The following is a 16782-nucleotide window of genomic DNA, read 5'->3' on the forward strand; positions in this document are numbered from 1 at the left end:
TACTTAAAACACCTCCAATTAGCGACCATTTTATTAATTGGTATGAGTAAAGACAATAATAATTAATAGTTTTAATTATGTGACAAAATTAAGTAACTGTACTGACTGGTCCGCTTCCAATTAAAGATCACTTTACTTTAAGACACCTCAAATTAATGACCATTTTTATTAATTGGTATGAGTAAAGGCAAGAATAATTAATAGTTTAATTATGTGACAAAATTAAGTAAATGTACTGGTCCGCTTCCAATTAAAGGTCACTTTACTTTAAGACACCTCTAATTAGCGACCATTTTTATTAATTGGTAGAAGTAAATACAAGAAGAATACATAGTTTTAATTATGATAGTGACAAAATTAAATAACTGTACTAGTCCTCTTCCAGTTATAGATCACGTTACTTAAAGAAACCTCCAATTAGCGACCATTATATTATTTAGTATTAATAAAGCAAGAAGAATATATAGTTATTAATTATGTGACAAAAAACAAGTAATTGTACTGGCCCTCTTTCAATAAAGGACCACTTTACTTAAAACACCTCCAATTAGCGACCATTTTATTAATTGGTATGAGTAAAGACAATAATAATTAATAGTTTTAATTATGTGACAAAATTAAGTAACTGTACTGACTGGTCCGCTTCCAATTAAAGATCACTTTACTTTAAGACACCTCTAATTAGTGACCATTTTTATTAATTGGTATGAGTAAAGGCAAGAATAATTAATAGTTTAATTATGTGACAAAATTAAGTAAATGTACTGGTCCGCTTCCAATTAAAGGTCACTTTACTTTAAGACACCTCTAATTAGCGACCATTTTATTAATTGGTAGGACTAAATACAAGAAGAATACATAGTTTTAATTATGATAGTGACAAAATTAAGTAACTGTACTAGTCCTCTTCCAGTTATAGATCACTTTACTTAAAGAAACCTCCAATTAGCGACCATTATATTATTTAGTATTAATAAAGACAAAAAGAATAAATAATTGTTAAGTATATGACAAAAACAAGTAAATGAAGTGGTCCTCTTCCATTAAAAATCACTTTACCTAAAACACCTCCAATTAGCGACCATTATATTAATTGGTATGAGTAAAGACAATAATAATTAATAGTTTTAATTATGTGACAAAATTAAGTAACTGTACTGGTCCGCTTCCAAATAAAGATCACTTTACTTTAAGACACCTCTAATTAGCGACCATTTTTATTAATTGGTATGAGTAAAGGTAAGAATAATTAATAGTTTAATTATGTGACAAAATTAAGTAAATGTACTGGTCCGCTTCCAATTAAAGATCACTTTACTTTAAGACACCTCTAATTAGCGACCGTTATATTATTTTGTATGAATAAAGACAAGAAGAAGAAATAGTTTATAATCATGTGATAAAAAACAAGTAATTGTACTGGTCCTCTTCAAATTAAAGATCACTTCAATTTAAACACTTCCATTTAGCGACCGTTTTATTATTTTGTATGAGTACAGACAAGAGGAATAAATAGTTTATAATCATGTGATAAAAAACAAGTAATTGTACTGGTCCTCTTCCAATTAAAGATCACTTTACTTTAATACACTTCCAATTAGCGACCGTTTTATTATTTTGTACGAGCACAGACAAGAGGAATAAATAGTTTATAATCATGTGATTAAAAACAAGTAATTGTACTGGTCCTCTTCCAATTAAAGATCACTTTACTTTAAGACAGACACGACTAAAAGGTGAAATAATAATAACAAATAATAATAACAGGATTTTTATAGCACACATACCACAGAGTGCTCAAGGCGCATTAAAAAAAAAATAATAATAAAAACAAATCATACAACTCTCCCGGTCCCGAGAGCCGCTGTTTTGAGGTTGACCTGACAATTGTGGCAATTACCAATTGGGACATTACCCTTGTTGGACATCTGGTAAAAATAAATACTGATTATGCTGCCACTTTAGTACACAAAACGATAAATAAAAAAAAATAATACAACTTGTAGCATTCCATTTAAACACAGTAGGCCCTGTTCAAAACTGCTAGTGTAGAAAAGTCAAATCCACCCATATAATAAAACCTAGAACTAGCTAATGATGTAGAAACACCAACAGCTTATTTATCAAATAAAAATCAACATTATACTCATATACAACTCAACAGGTAATGTAGTAACGAAAATTGCCTCACAGCTAATGTAGTTAATATCGCCAGCTAATAAAATATTATATATTTTACAAACCTAAAGTGTATGGCAAGCCTCAGCTGTCTGAAGTATTCAAAATATTATATTATTATATCATTTTTTTATTATATTATATATTGTATTGTAATGAATTATACGTTTTGCATTATATTACTTGGTTTTAGCATTATATTATATCTATTTCGAATATATTATGTGAAAAATGTAACAAATTATTGACTTTTTGTATTATATTATTTGGTTTTAGCATTATATTATGAACATTTAATATTATATTATTAATAAAATACATTATATTATAATATAATTGTATTATATTAAACGCATTTACTTTACTTTATAACATACAACATTATTATATTATACGGATTCGTTAGTTATATTATTATTTTGTATGATGTTTATTATACGTCACGGCTTATTTCAGTTCTTCTAACTCTTTCTCTCCCTCCCCCTGTTCACTAGCAATCAGCGGCCGGCAGAATCGGAATCGTGTGACTGTTGAAGAATAACTACGTACTACTAGCCTAGCCTAGGGGATCTAAACAAGTGACCAAGGATCACCGGACAGCTACAACTAATACTACAATACAATAATACTACTACAATAACTACTACTACAACTAATACCTAGGCCTAGCTAGTGAGTAGTAGCTACTACTAGGCTCTAGGGCGTATGTATGATGTTAACTACTAGGGCCTAGGCTAGACCTAGAGGCCTACTAGTACTAGGCTAGGCCTAGACTTAAAGCCCCATTCCCTACGTTTTTTAGATCTAATTTAAGATCACAAACTATATTTAATGTAAAAATAATACTATATGGTCCTATTGCGATAACTTTTTTCGTCTTTAAACGGTTAAAAATGTGAAAAATAAGTCGATTTTAATAATTATAGCGGCCCGCTATAAATCCCAAAATGCATTGCGCGCGGATTGATATTTTTGTTTTTCACCTGTAATTCGCCCACTTTTCGATCGATCGTGAGGCCAAAACAAATGGAAGACTCCTAACTTTTCAGCGAAAATACCGGGTTTTCTCCAATTTGTATCAACGGAGTCTGGCAAAAATAGAAAGACAATTAATGCAGCAACTATACAACGTCAGGCGCTAGGTATATAGCTCGCGTACGATGTTCGTACGTTACCGATGTTTACCAGCTAGGCCTACAAAACTAAGCCTAGCTAGGCTAAGCCTAAGACCGTCCACGAGAGGTCGATCGCCGCGAGCTACTTAGGTAGTGCATTGTTTCTCACTTTTTATCATAATTTACCATAAAATGTACATTTAAGACAAGAAATGACATGGTTTAATGTTTTTAAAGTGATATATATGTATAATTTTCCAAAAAACGTCCAAAATTGCAGGGAAGGGGTCTTTAAGTTGTAGTAGGCTAGGGCCGGGCCTGCTGCCTTAGGCTAGGCTACTACTACTACTACTAGGCAGCCCATGATGGGTACGAGTAAGCCAAAATTTTGGATATATGTAAACCAAAATTTCGGTACGAGCGTGTTGGCATGGCATGGGTACGGGTTGACCTGTATCCTTCTAGCTAACCGTACTATGCCTAGGCCTCAAGTAAGTCTACGCTACCCAGTCCGGCTACAATATGGTCTATTTTGTTTTATATCTTTATTGATAGCTGGGTTCAAATCTGTGTTGGGACGGCTTTTTCTCATTCTAAAACAGATTTCCTTATCATAATAAAATAATATATGAATTTATTTGTAATATTGTAATGTATACATAATATAAGTAATTGCCATTGCCTTTATTACTATTAATTATGTATTATACGGTTACCCCTTAATTATACTATAGTATAATTTCCTTGTTATATTTTACAATATTTTCTTCCTAATTCTACAATTTTGTCTTTCACAGCACAAATTTATCATACTGAATCATCACACACCTGACACCAAGTCTCATAAATCTCTACTGTATTTGTCCAAGCTACTCCAGCTACATGGTATTGCCTTGATGCTAAACTACACGGTATACTGGCACTACCATCATTCCTGGCTCGTCAACCTGTACCACATAAGCACAGTTTCAGTTTCAGTTTATTTACCATTTCAATTTCTGAACATAAGAGATGAACAACTTATATGGATGGATAACCGTAAGAGCGAAGCTCGTTTACCGGTCACCTGTTAGTGCAGTGACATTACAGAAAACATAAAGACAGGACAAAGGTGCAATACTTAACAAGACATGTGAATACTTGTGTTTGCAACCCCTTGGATAAAATAATATATTTATATAAAGGAGAAAGTTAGATATTATAATATTTCTTTTTGATCATACAATGATAATTTTTAAATTACTTCTTAAGAAGTCATACTACTGATTCAAAATAGTGACTTACACCCTGTGGTCAAGGCTTTATTTGCTCTTATGCTTATCTCCTCCAACATACAGAGTAACAGAGTACATAGGACTTTTTTTATTCATAACTGTTGAATTGTTTCCCAATACATAGTACCTATTGGTATTATATCTAAAAATACAAAGGCGGCTAACACAGATAGTTCCATTACAGTACTCTTTTATAGATAGATGTATCTCTCCAAACTACTCCCAACTACCTAATCTAATAATAGTACTATTAGCATACTACTATACACTTTGTAGACAAGAAATAAGTTGTATACACCTACAGGACTTATGGTAGTACAGTCGATCGCACTCTCACTGGCCCGGTCAACATAATCTATACCTAGATTATTACAGTAATTAAAGTACATTGTTACAGAGTTTTGTTTTTTTTTGCAGAAATCAAAGTTATGTGTATAGAAAGCAGTACTCGTATTAAAAACTAAGCAGGTTGCAGGTCTTGAATGCAAACTGGCAGGATATTTTGAATATTTTTTGTTGTTGAAATGATGGAATCCTAACTTCAATTTCCACGAACTGGAGACGAAGACATATTATGACCCTTTTATTTAAATTTATTTGAATAGACCTCCATGTAAAGTCATTAAAGGCTACATGATTTTTTTATATTTTAATATGTGATAGTAGGAAATCATTGTGTATAATGAGGACTATGAATCTGATATTTACTTGCATTCTTATCTTTTTAAAATATTATTTATAATGCCGGTAATGAGTTTAAAATTTAATTATATTGACTATTTTTGATAATCATCATGTCCTTATAAATTCATTTATACTTTTTTTGTGTAATATAGTTCATATATTATGTATTAAATAAATTGGTAAGGCCCTATACTGTTATTATTTAAGGAAAGTTTATATACACGATTATTTTATGCCTACCAATATTAGTAATAATTGTTTATGTAAATATTTTGTCTAATTGCCTTGATTTTTGTATAGGCCAATGGCATCAATGTTTTTCTCAAAGCAAATTAGCCTAATAATGCCACATTTAGACACATGATTCATTGATTTCTGATATTCTGTACTTGTGTATGCATTACTAAAATAGTAGTTAATATATTTCATTTATAATGTATGTATAAACATATATTCATATTTTTTTAACATTTTTAAATTTAAAAATTATTACAATACCTATCTACCTTTCTGATATTGTTACTATTATATAATATTCTTTGAGGCAGCAATAAAAAAAAAATTAGAACAATTAATTTGACTTATACTGTACTATGTTAGTTCAGGAGATGAAGTGTGTGTGGGTAGAAACTAGTGTGTTGGAGGTTGGTGGTGTGAGGTGTATAGTTGTCACTTTAATTAGATGTTTTCTGAAGAAAAGAAGTAAGCACATACGCTTTCAAACAACTCCAAGAAGATTCACACAAAAATAATTACTTTCCAATAAAGTAGTATAACAGTGTATATTACAGTACATTGAATAAACTCGAGCGGAATAATAACGCACATAAAAAAACATTCATTTTCATTTCGAAAAGTGCCCTCTCTAGTTTTCTATTAATTTATTAATAATTATTATTAATTAATGAGTAATATGAACATATTTTTAACATTCAATGCTGGAAGTTGGTTCTACTCCTAACATAGTTTCATATCTCCAAATTTCATTAACGTATTCAAAGCACTTCAATATTAAATATCACATTTAACATAAAAATTCGGGTTTTGGATAGAATTTTGCTTAAAAACATATACAAAAAACATCGATAAAAAATACTTTTCGTTTTCAAAAACATTTGATACTTGGTATAAATGTTCACTATTGGTTGCTCTATTCACAGAAGAAAATTGCATTCATGAACGTTTTTTGTTGGTTGTTTTTTCAAAATAGTTATTAGCTTGAAAAAAATGAGTTGGAATTGTATGGTCATTCATAAGTGTACATTTTGTAAAAACGTAAATTTAAAAAATCAGTGATATGGCTTGATAGTTATTTTTTGTTTGCAATATGGATGGAGCAACCTATATTGAACATTTATACCAAGTATCAAATGTTTTTGAATACGAAAAGTATTTTTTATCCATGTTTTTTGTATATGTTTTTAAGCAAAATTATATCCAAAACCTGAATTTGTAATGTTAAATGTAATTTATTTAAGTGCTTTGAATACGTTGATGAAATTTGGAGATATGAAACTTTGTTAGGAGTAGATACAGTTTCCAGCATTAAATGTTAAAAATATGTTTATATTACTCATTAATTGATAATAATTATTAATAAATTAATAGAAAACTAGAGAGGGCACTTTTCGACAAGAAAATGAATGTTTTTTATGTGCGTTATTATTCCGCTCGAGTTTATTCAATGTACTGTAATATACACTGTTATACTATTTTATTGGAAAGTAATTATTTTTGTGTGAATCTTCTTGGAGTTGTTTGAAAGCGTATCCGCTTACTTCTTTTCTTCAGAAAACATCTAATTTAGGTCTTAAAGTGACAACTATACACCTCACACCACCAACCTCCAACACACTAGTTTCTGCCCACACACACTTCATCTCCTGAACTAACATAGTACAGTATAAGTCAAATAAATTTTTAAATTTTTTTTTATTGCTGCCTCAAAAAATATTATATAATAGTAACAATATCAGAAAGGTAGATAGGTATTGTAATAATTTTTAAATTTAAAAATGTTTAAAAAAATATGAATATATGTTTATACATACATTATAAATGAAATATATTAACTACTATTTTAGTAATGCATACACAAGTACAGAATATCAGAAATCAATGAATCATGTGTCTAAATGTGGCATTATTAGGCTAATTTGCTTTGAGAAAAACATTGATGCCATTGGCCTATACAAAAATCAAGGCAATTAGACAAAATATTTACATAAACAATTATTACTAATATTGGTAGGCATAAAATAATCGTGTATATAAACTTTTCTTAAATAATAACAGTATAGGGCCTTACCAATTTATTTAATACATAATATATGAACTATATTACACAAAAAAAGTATAAATGAATTTATAAGGACATGATGATTATCAAAAATAGTCAATATAATTAAATTTTAAACTCATTACCGGCATTATAAATAATATTTTAAAAAGATAAGAATGCAAGTAAATATCAGATTCATAGTCCTCATTATACACAATGATTTCCTACTATCACATATTAAAATATAAAAAAATCATGTAGCCTTTAATGACTTTACATGGAGGTCTATTCAAATAAATTTAAATAAAAGGGTCATAATATGTCTTCGTCTCCAGTTCGTGGAAATTGAAGTTAGGATTCCATCATTTCAACAACAAAAAATATTCAAAATATCCTGCCAGTTTGCATTCAAGACCTGCAACCTTCTTAGTTTTTAATACGAGTACTGCTTTCTATACACATAACTTTGATTTCTGCAAAAAAAAACAAAACTCTGTAACAATGTACTTTAATTACTGTAATAATCTAGGTATAGATTATGTTGACCGGGCCAGTGAGAGTGCGATCGACTGTACTACCATAAGTCCTGTAGGTGTATACAACTTATTTCTTGTCTACAAAGTGTATAGTAGTATGCTAATAGTACTATTATTAGATTAGGTAGTTGGGAGTAGTTTGGAGAGATACATCTATCTATAAAAGAGTACTGTAATGGAACTATCTGTGTTAGCCGCCTTTGTATTTTTAGATATAATACCAATAGGTACTATGTATTGGGAAACAATTCAACAGTTATGAATAAAAAAAGTCTTATGTACTCTGTTACTCTGTATGTTGGAGGAAATAAGCATAAGAGCAAATAAAGCCTTGACCACAGGGTGTAAGTCACTATTTTGAATCAGTAGTATGACTTCTTAAGAAGTAATTAAAAAATTATCATTGTATGATCAAAAAGAAATATTATAATATCTAACTTTCTCCTTTATATAAATATATTATTTTATCCAAGGGGTTGCAAACACAAGTATTCACATGTCTTGTTAAGTATTGCACCTTTGTCCTGTCTTTATGTTTTCTGTAATGTCACTGCACTAACAGGTGACCGGTAAACGAGCTTCGCTCTTACGGTTATCCATCCATATAAGTTGTTCATCTCTTATGTTCAGAAATTGAAATGGTAAATAAACTGAAACTGAAACTGTGCTTATGTGGTACAGGTTGACGAGCCAGGAATGATGGTAGTGCCAGTATACCGTGTAGTTTAGCCTCAAGGCAATACCATGTAGCTGGAGTAGCTTGGACAAATACAGTAGAGATTTATGAGACTTGGTGTCAGGTGTGTGATGATTCAGTATGATAAATTTGTGCTGTGAAAGACAAAATTGTAGAATTAGGAAGAAAATATTGTAAAATATAACAAGGAAATTATACTATAGTATACTTAAGGGGTAACCGTATAATACATAATTAATAGTAATAAAGGCAATGGCAATTACTTATATTATGTATACATTACAATATTACAAATAAATTCATATATTATTTTATTATGATAAGGAAATCTGTTTTAGAATGAAAAAAAGCCGTCCCAACACAGATTTGAACCCAGCTATCAATAAAGATATAAAACAAAATAGACCATATTGTAGCCGGACTGGGTAGCGTAGACTTACTTGAGGCCTAGGCATAGTACGATTAGCTAGAAGGATACAGGTCAACCCGTACCCATGCCATGCCAACACGCTCGTACCCAAATTTTGGTTTACATATATCCAAAATTTTGGCTTACTCGTACCCATCATGGGCTGCCTAGTAGTAGTAGTAGTAGCAGTAGCCTAGCCTAAGGCAGCAGGCCCGGCCCTAGCCTACTACAACTTAAGTCTAGGCCTAGCCTAGTACTAGTAGGCCTCTCTAGGCCTAGCCTAGGCCCTAGTAGTTAACATCATACATACGCCCTAGAGCCTAGTAGTAGCTACCTACTACTCACTAGCTAGGCCTAGGTAGTAGCAGTAGTAGTTATTGTAGTAGTATTATTGTATTGTAGTATTAGTTGTAGCTGTCCGGTGATCCTTGGTCACTTGTCTAGATCCCCTAGTAGGCCTAGGCTAGGCCTAGTACGTAGTTATTCTTCAACAGTCACACAATTCAGATTCTGCCGGCCGCTGATTGCTAGTGAACAGGGGGAGGGAGAGAAAGAGTTAGAAGAACTGAAATAAGCCGTGACGTATAATAAACATCATACAAAATAATAATATAACTAACGAATCCGTATAATATAATAATGTTGTATGTTATAAAGTAAAGTAAATGCGTTTAATATAATACAATTATATTATAATATAATGTATTTTATTAATAATATAATATTAAATGTTCATAATATAATGCTAAAACCAAATAATATAATACACAAAGTCAATAATTTGTTACATTTTTCACATAATATATTAGAAATAGATATAATATAATGCTAAAACCAAGTAATATAATGCAAAACGTATAATTCATTACAATACAATATATAATATAATAAAAAAATGATATAATAATATAATATTTTGAATACTTCAGACAGCTGAGGCTTGCCATATAAAGTGCCTCTTTTGTCTTTCAATATTTTTCTAACAATCTTCCTTCTCCCATGATGAATTTATTTAACACTGCTGATTTCAACCATGGTCATAATTTAAGAAGTACTGTTCATAAGTTTCAGTTAACTATTCCTTTTGTAAGATTAACTAGTTCTTCTCACTTTATTTATGTTTCTGGCCCTTTAATTTGGAATCAATTAGATACTAGTATTGTTAACTCTTCCTCTCTCCCAACTTTTCGTAAAAAACTTAAAAGTAATTTGTTATCATTGTACTCAAACTAGACCTTCAAAATGTTTTTGTCATGACTTTTTTTTATTTTATTTAATAATTATATACAAATGTATTTTTTTCTTTTGTTTATGGGTCTTGCGTGACAAGTATTCTCTTCTTGCAAGATCCTCTATTAATGGTATTTTTTGTATTTTCTCATTATAAATTATCATTCTTTTTATTGTATTGTTATACCATTGATAGAAACTAATAAATGTTGAATTAAAAATGTCTAAATCATGTGCAAATGTATTTCTCTACTTGTCGTCAGTCTATCCACCTCTCGTAAGTGATCGGCTTTCAAAACTTAGCACTCTGATCGTAAGCAACCACCTTTGTTAGCGACCACCTTTAATATTTAAAAGGGACTACCTCTGTTAATGGACCGCTTCTCACAATGGACAACCTCCTGAAGGGGTAACCACCTCTCATAACGGACTGCTTTCATAAACTACCACCGCTCGTAGACGACCACTTCTTTTACCGACTACACCTCCCGTAAGTGACCACCTCAATAGAGGTGGTAATTTGCGAAAGGTGGTCGTTACGGAATTATGAGAAGTGGTCCCTTAGGAGAGGTGGACGTTTTTTTTTTAGAGATTATTCGAAAAATACAAAAAAACGAAATACCCTTGAGTGAACGAATAATTTTGATGCGCAATTAAGGTGTTTATTTTGCCATATAAAATATAAAAAAATAAATATTTTTTGGTAATATGCATCAACAATATTTTTCAAATGTATTTTAGATAAATAAATAAATAATGTAAAATCTCTAGAAACAAATAAAATATTGTGACTAATCAATTCAATGTTTTATTAAATAAAACCAAAAATCAGGCATCTGTGAAAAAAAATATAATGAAAAAGAACTCACTTTAACAATGACGAACTTACTTGTTTAAAGCACTTTTGTTATCAGTTAATATTATTAAATTAGTAACAGTATTATGAATATTACAAAATAATATTTTGAGAACTGAAAAATATTTTGAGGGAACAAATATATTTAGGGAGAACAAAATAAGATTTCAAGAACTGAACAATATAAAAAATGAATTACTACTTCGAGACAAGGAATGATCGAGAGAACGAAATAATTTCGAGGGAAATTATTTCGTTCTCTCGCGAATTAGTAATTCGAATTCCAATGAAATAATATTTCGAGAGAACGAAAATAGGTAGGCCCTATGCCTATATGATTTAGTGATATTCATTCCCTAGAAATAATAATACAGTACCGGTAGGCTATATATTTTTTCAAGTTGTCAGATTTACTTCAAATTGACAACAGGTTGTATATACTCAATCAAAAACAAACAATTTAATTTGATTAGACTATATGTCTCCAGATATAATAATAGTAATATTTATTTCAATCGACTTGATATTTTGCGATTCAAGTTGGTATTCTAAGGAATTATAATTACCCTAACGGGAGTTGGTGACCGTCCAGTGCCCTAGTTTTTACGGGGTTAATATGATGTCGATGGTCCTACTTTTTTATCGATGAAAGCTGCCCGGGTGGTTGCAGCCATTTTCAACAGCTGGTATTACACTATTCAATGCTGAAAATTGTCCAGTGGACACTTTCAAACACCGGACACATTTAAATCTTACACCGGCATTGATAAAACAATGTCACGGCAATTGGACTATTTTATTTTTACCCACAATGAATGCAATGATGTTATCTTGTACGCGTTAGAAAGAGTTTTTTAAAGAAATGTTTTTACGACAAAAAATATGTCCATAGTTTTTATTTTACCCACATCTGACTCCGTGGCGCAATGGTAGCGCGTCTGACTCCAGATCAGTTCAAATCACGTCGGGGTCAGTTTAACTTTTGATACCAGTAGCAATAACATAATTATGTTCGCATTATACCAGCCGTCAGCCTTATTTTACGACTAAGAAGATGTTACATATTTGTTCACTAATATTAGACTCTGTGGCGCCATGGAGCGCGTCTGACTCCAGATCAGAAGGTTGCGTGCGTTTAATGACAGATATCAAATACAAAATTAGCGGAAACATCAATGTCTGTCCTACGTAGCTCGCCGTGATCGTATAGTGGTTAGTACATTGCGTTGTGGCCGCAATAACCCAGGTTCGAATCCTGGTCACGGCATTGATAAAACAATGTCACGGCAAAGGGATTATTTTATTTTTACCCACAATGAATGCAATTTTATTATTTTTACGCATTAAGGAGTACATTTTTTTTAGAAAGGTCCAAAATAAATAATTTCCATAGATACCAAATTGACAGGAAACATGAATGTCTGTCCTACGTAGCTCGCCGTGATCGTATAGTGGTTAGTACATTGCGTTGTGGCCGCAATAACGCAGGTTCGAATCCTGGTCACGGCATTGATAAAACAATGTCACGGCAATTGGACTATTTTATTTTTACCCACAATGAATGCAATGATGTTATTTTGTACGCATGAGAGTTTTTTTAAAGAAATGTTTTTACGACAGAAAAGATGTCCATAGTTTTTATTTTACCCACATCTGACTCCGTGACGCAATGGTAGCGCGTCTGACTCCAGATCAGAAGGTTGCGTGTTCAAATTACGTCGGGGTCAGTTTAAGTTTTGATACGATCAAGAATATGTCCATATTCATAAAAAAGTACACCACATTGATGTCTATACAATTATTTATTAACAGAAAATGATAATTGTTCAGCAAAACAGTTTAAATATAATTTTAATTCAATAGGGGTTAAGGAAGGTCTCTCAATATAATTTCGTTGTCAATGAATGTCACTTCTCCCCAGTATGATATGCTAGGGTACCTATTTGATTATGTTGTATGCTTAATCCTTTTTCAATTAAACTGTATTTTATTTTCCCATCTTATACACAGTAAAATTAACAGGATTAAACATATGTTGGCCCTTGTTTCATGAGGAAGTGTCCCCTAATAAGGGTGTTCCTTTAATGAGGTATTTATAAGGGTGATAAAGAGGTGCCCTGAACAGGGTTGTCCCAAAATACCGTATGCGTTCTAACTGTAGGCCTACATAAATAAAGCAAATGTTCTTTATCAATTCCACATAATTTCTTCGTTATTTCGCTGTCAGTGAAGGTCAGTCATCATCATGAACTGCCGTGGTATCTATATATAAATTTTCTAATAAATTTATATTATGCCTTATCGTATTGTATTTTTAATTCTCATATATAATAAATGAATAAAATAAATGTAAATTTTTCAAGTGGGTGTAGCTTTATCATAATTTTTTTTTTCTTTAACATAATTCCCCCGTCTTTATTTCAGTGAATGTTACTTCTCCTCATCATGACATGCTGGGGTATCTCTTGAATGTTACTTCTCCTCATCATGACATGCTGGGGTATCTCTTTGATTTCTGTTTTATTCCTGTTCTTCTATATTCTTCTCTTTCGCCTAAATATTCTTGTTTGCATTCTTCATAAAGTGATTTGTCTTCATAACTTGAAAGATAAAAAAAACATAATTTAAAAAAACATTTGGCTATATAGCTCTGTCTACACTATCAAACTTTATGTGACAAAAAAATGTGATGTGCCCATATATGGACACGATGATGTCATATCACTACCATATTTAGGAATATCACTACCATATTTGGGCATATCACATTTTTTTTGTCAAACTAGTTTGATAGTGTAATGAATGCTTTATTATATAAAAGTAAAATAATAATAAATATAAATGCATGATATAAAAAATATCACCAATGAGTGAGATCATGTGATTGAAATGATTTTGATATCTAGATATTTTATAAACTTAATTTGGGCAATGGATGTATTGTCCCTTGAAACAACAACAAAAATGAAAAAAAAAATATTCTAAATTTAAATTGGCCATATCAAAGTAATATTAAAGTTATTCACTTTAAGTCGAAAATTTGAGGCAAAAACAACAAGTTTACGTAATTAACAGGTAAATTAATTTGATTACATTTCGTCTGGAAAATTGTCACGAGCGAAAGTAAAGAAAGATTTCAAACCACGAGTATGCATTATGCATGATGCTAATTAGGATTGTTTACAACTCGTCGTGGTTGAGAAGGTGTTTTCACACAGATCGCGGGGAAGTTTTATGATTATGCATACAGAGTAGCCAAACAAGCACGTTGCATTATGAATATGTTTTGATCGAAAACTTTGACTGGAAGTCAAAGTTATTTTTTGAACAAAAAAACGTCAGTATTTCGGTTATATTTTTTTTTTCAACTAATTTTTGGTGAAAGTTAATAACTATCATGATACTTCAAAATGACCCACTTTTTTTCGAAATATAATAAAAAAATTTTTTGGGAAATTACTCAAAGGGACAATACATCTTTAAGTCTTTATCAAAATGATTTGTTTTACCAAAGATTGTATAGCGCCACTACGCGGCGCAAGATAGGTAACTGTTGCCAAGCTTCTATCTTATAACACTACGCGCCCAGTAAATCCATGGACGCCATTCGGGCGGACAGGTTATTATTGTGATTTAAATGTAAATGGTTTAAATGTTGCGGTCCGCCTCGAAGTATCTGTGGTTAACCATCTTGAGGATTGATTCATGGAAAAGGGAAGAAATTATGTAAACAAAGTAAAATAAAAGTTTCTTTGGGATCTGGACACTTTCCGATTAATTCTGTGTGTTTACATTGTAATGCTTGGTTAGACAACTTCGTTCTTTGACTGAAACATCGTACGAAATTGCCTTGACAACGACTTTATTCCGGTCAAATTTGTCCGCCGGAATGGTGTCCATGGATTACAAACGTCTCACCCAGTTACCTATCTGGTTTTACCAGTCATAAACTATAGTCAATGACAGCTTGGAACCTGTGTCAGTTTTATTGATGTGGTGGTTTGTGTTGCTGCCTTAATAGCTCACCATTGACTAGACTATGCAGGCCTATTAGAAATTTAAAATTTCAACAAATAAAGATTTTAACTTACTGTTTGGTTAAACACGCTTTTAAAGCTGAATTTTCCACCCTACATTTATACACCATAGCGAGGGCATTTTCCTTACAACATCTTGTAAAGTCTATAGTATATAACAAATATAAGTTAATGTATTTACAACATTCTATTTATTCATTTTGATCATTTGTATGAATACATTATAAAATACCTTTATGTCAATCAAAGGTATTACATGTTAATAAAGAAGTAGGTAAAGTCGAAACCTAAGCTAATGCTAACGGCCGTGGTCCCCATCTCAATTTCCTTAGCGTGTATGTTTGTAGGGGGTACGCCACTCCTCCCGCACAAACGAGTCTGATTTACCTTCCCAGTACTTTTTACATACCGGTACCCATTTCTATCACCTGGGGGGGGGGGGAACAATGTGGATAAAGAATCTTGCTCAAGACTCAACACTGCAGTGACCGAGCCAGGGCTTGAACCGACAACCTCTTGATTGCAAGTCCAATGCTCTAACCACTGCGCCACAGTGCCAAAGAAGTAATTATTTATAATATTAAAAGCAATAAACAAAACATAAATTAAATACCAAAAGAACCTAAAAGCTTACCAACAACTTCTTTGTCACATAAAACCTTTGCCTTTTCTCTTATCTTCTTAGGAATTAGCACTTCTGACTCAACTTTTCTGAGGTGCATTTTAGGATCAACTAAAGAAAAAGATTTGTTTATTATTTTATTATTGATACCACTTTAAAAATTGTCTTTATTCTTTGACTTTACATTGATTATTGAACAACAAACAAGGCTTCCATCCAGCTTCTTCTACTACTAGCCTATAGCCTAGCTAGTAGTAGTACTACTACTACTAAGAATATTGATAGGAAGTGGCTATTTATTCAGGTATTAGAATAAATAGGATCAGTCTCAGCAAGGTTAGACTACTACTAGGTAAGGTCCTAGTCAGGCAGAGAGGCTGGTGGCCGGCAGCAGGCAGCAGCAACATGCTCGCTCGGGCACCACACTGACTGTGCTTGCATGCTGAATGCATGGAATCTGGATAGCCTAGGCCTACACTTTATGTATTTTAAGCACTGATGTTTGAACGTTTTAATTCTACATTGTTTGTCTAAGTCAGTAATTATGGTGTAATTTCCAGATTTTAATGATTTAAGGTACAGAAAACGTTTCTTACCATCGCCGAGGAGGAGGAGATCCTCGTTTGTTTTGGAAGTCATGTTGTTTTTGTGATTGACCTAGGAATGAACTTTAACCTAACTAAGGCTATTGACTTCTTGTTTTAAATTATATTTTTTTATAGAAAAACCAGTTATATGAAAACACGTTTCTTCAATGAACTTAAATAAATTATTCTATAAGTTTAAGTATACATTTTAAACAAATTGAAAGCGGAAAATTATATTTTAAAGAATGTTTTCGTCACTATCTATAATTAGTAAGA

The 16782-nt window shown here is 31.6% G+C and overlaps 1 protein-coding gene and 3 non-coding genes across 4 annotated transcripts; 3 read left to right on the top strand and 1 right to left on the bottom strand.

Annotated features, from left to right (window-relative positions):
- Positions 1–12455: 12455 nt before the first annotated feature.
- Trnah-gug (transfer RNA histidin (anticodon GUG)) lies at positions 12456–12527 on the top strand. Its single transcript has one exon. It is a non-coding gene; the product is annotated as a tRNA-His (tRNA).
- A 170-nt stretch (positions 12528–12697) lies between these two features.
- Trnah-gug (transfer RNA histidin (anticodon GUG)) lies at positions 12698–12769 on the top strand. Its single transcript has one exon. It is a non-coding gene; the product is annotated as a tRNA-His (tRNA).
- Positions 12770–12913: 144 nt separating this feature from the next.
- LOC140056380 (COX assembly mitochondrial protein homolog) lies at positions 12914–16568 on the bottom strand. The gene is made up of 4 exons (XM_072101742.1): positions 16516–16568; positions 15932–16030; positions 15352–15442; positions 12914–13860 (listed from the first exon to the last, which is right to left on the bottom strand). The coding sequence occupies exons 1-4, from the start codon at positions 16556–16558 to the stop codon at positions 13746–13748; spliced, it is 348 nt and encodes a 115-aa protein (XP_071957843.1). The 5' UTR covers positions 16559–16568; the 3' UTR covers positions 12914–13745.
- On the top strand, positions 12916–12987 carry Trnaw-cca (transfer RNA tryptophan (anticodon CCA)). The gene has a single exon. It is a non-coding gene; the product is annotated as a tRNA-Trp (tRNA).
- Positions 16569–16782: the final 214 nt, after the last annotated feature.

Source organism: Antedon mediterranea, chromosome 1, assembly GCF_964355755.1.
Source record: "Antedon mediterranea chromosome 1, ecAntMedi1.1, whole genome shotgun sequence".
NCBI classification, from domain to species: domain Eukaryota; kingdom Metazoa; phylum Echinodermata; class Crinoidea; order Comatulida; family Antedonidae; genus Antedon; species Antedon mediterranea.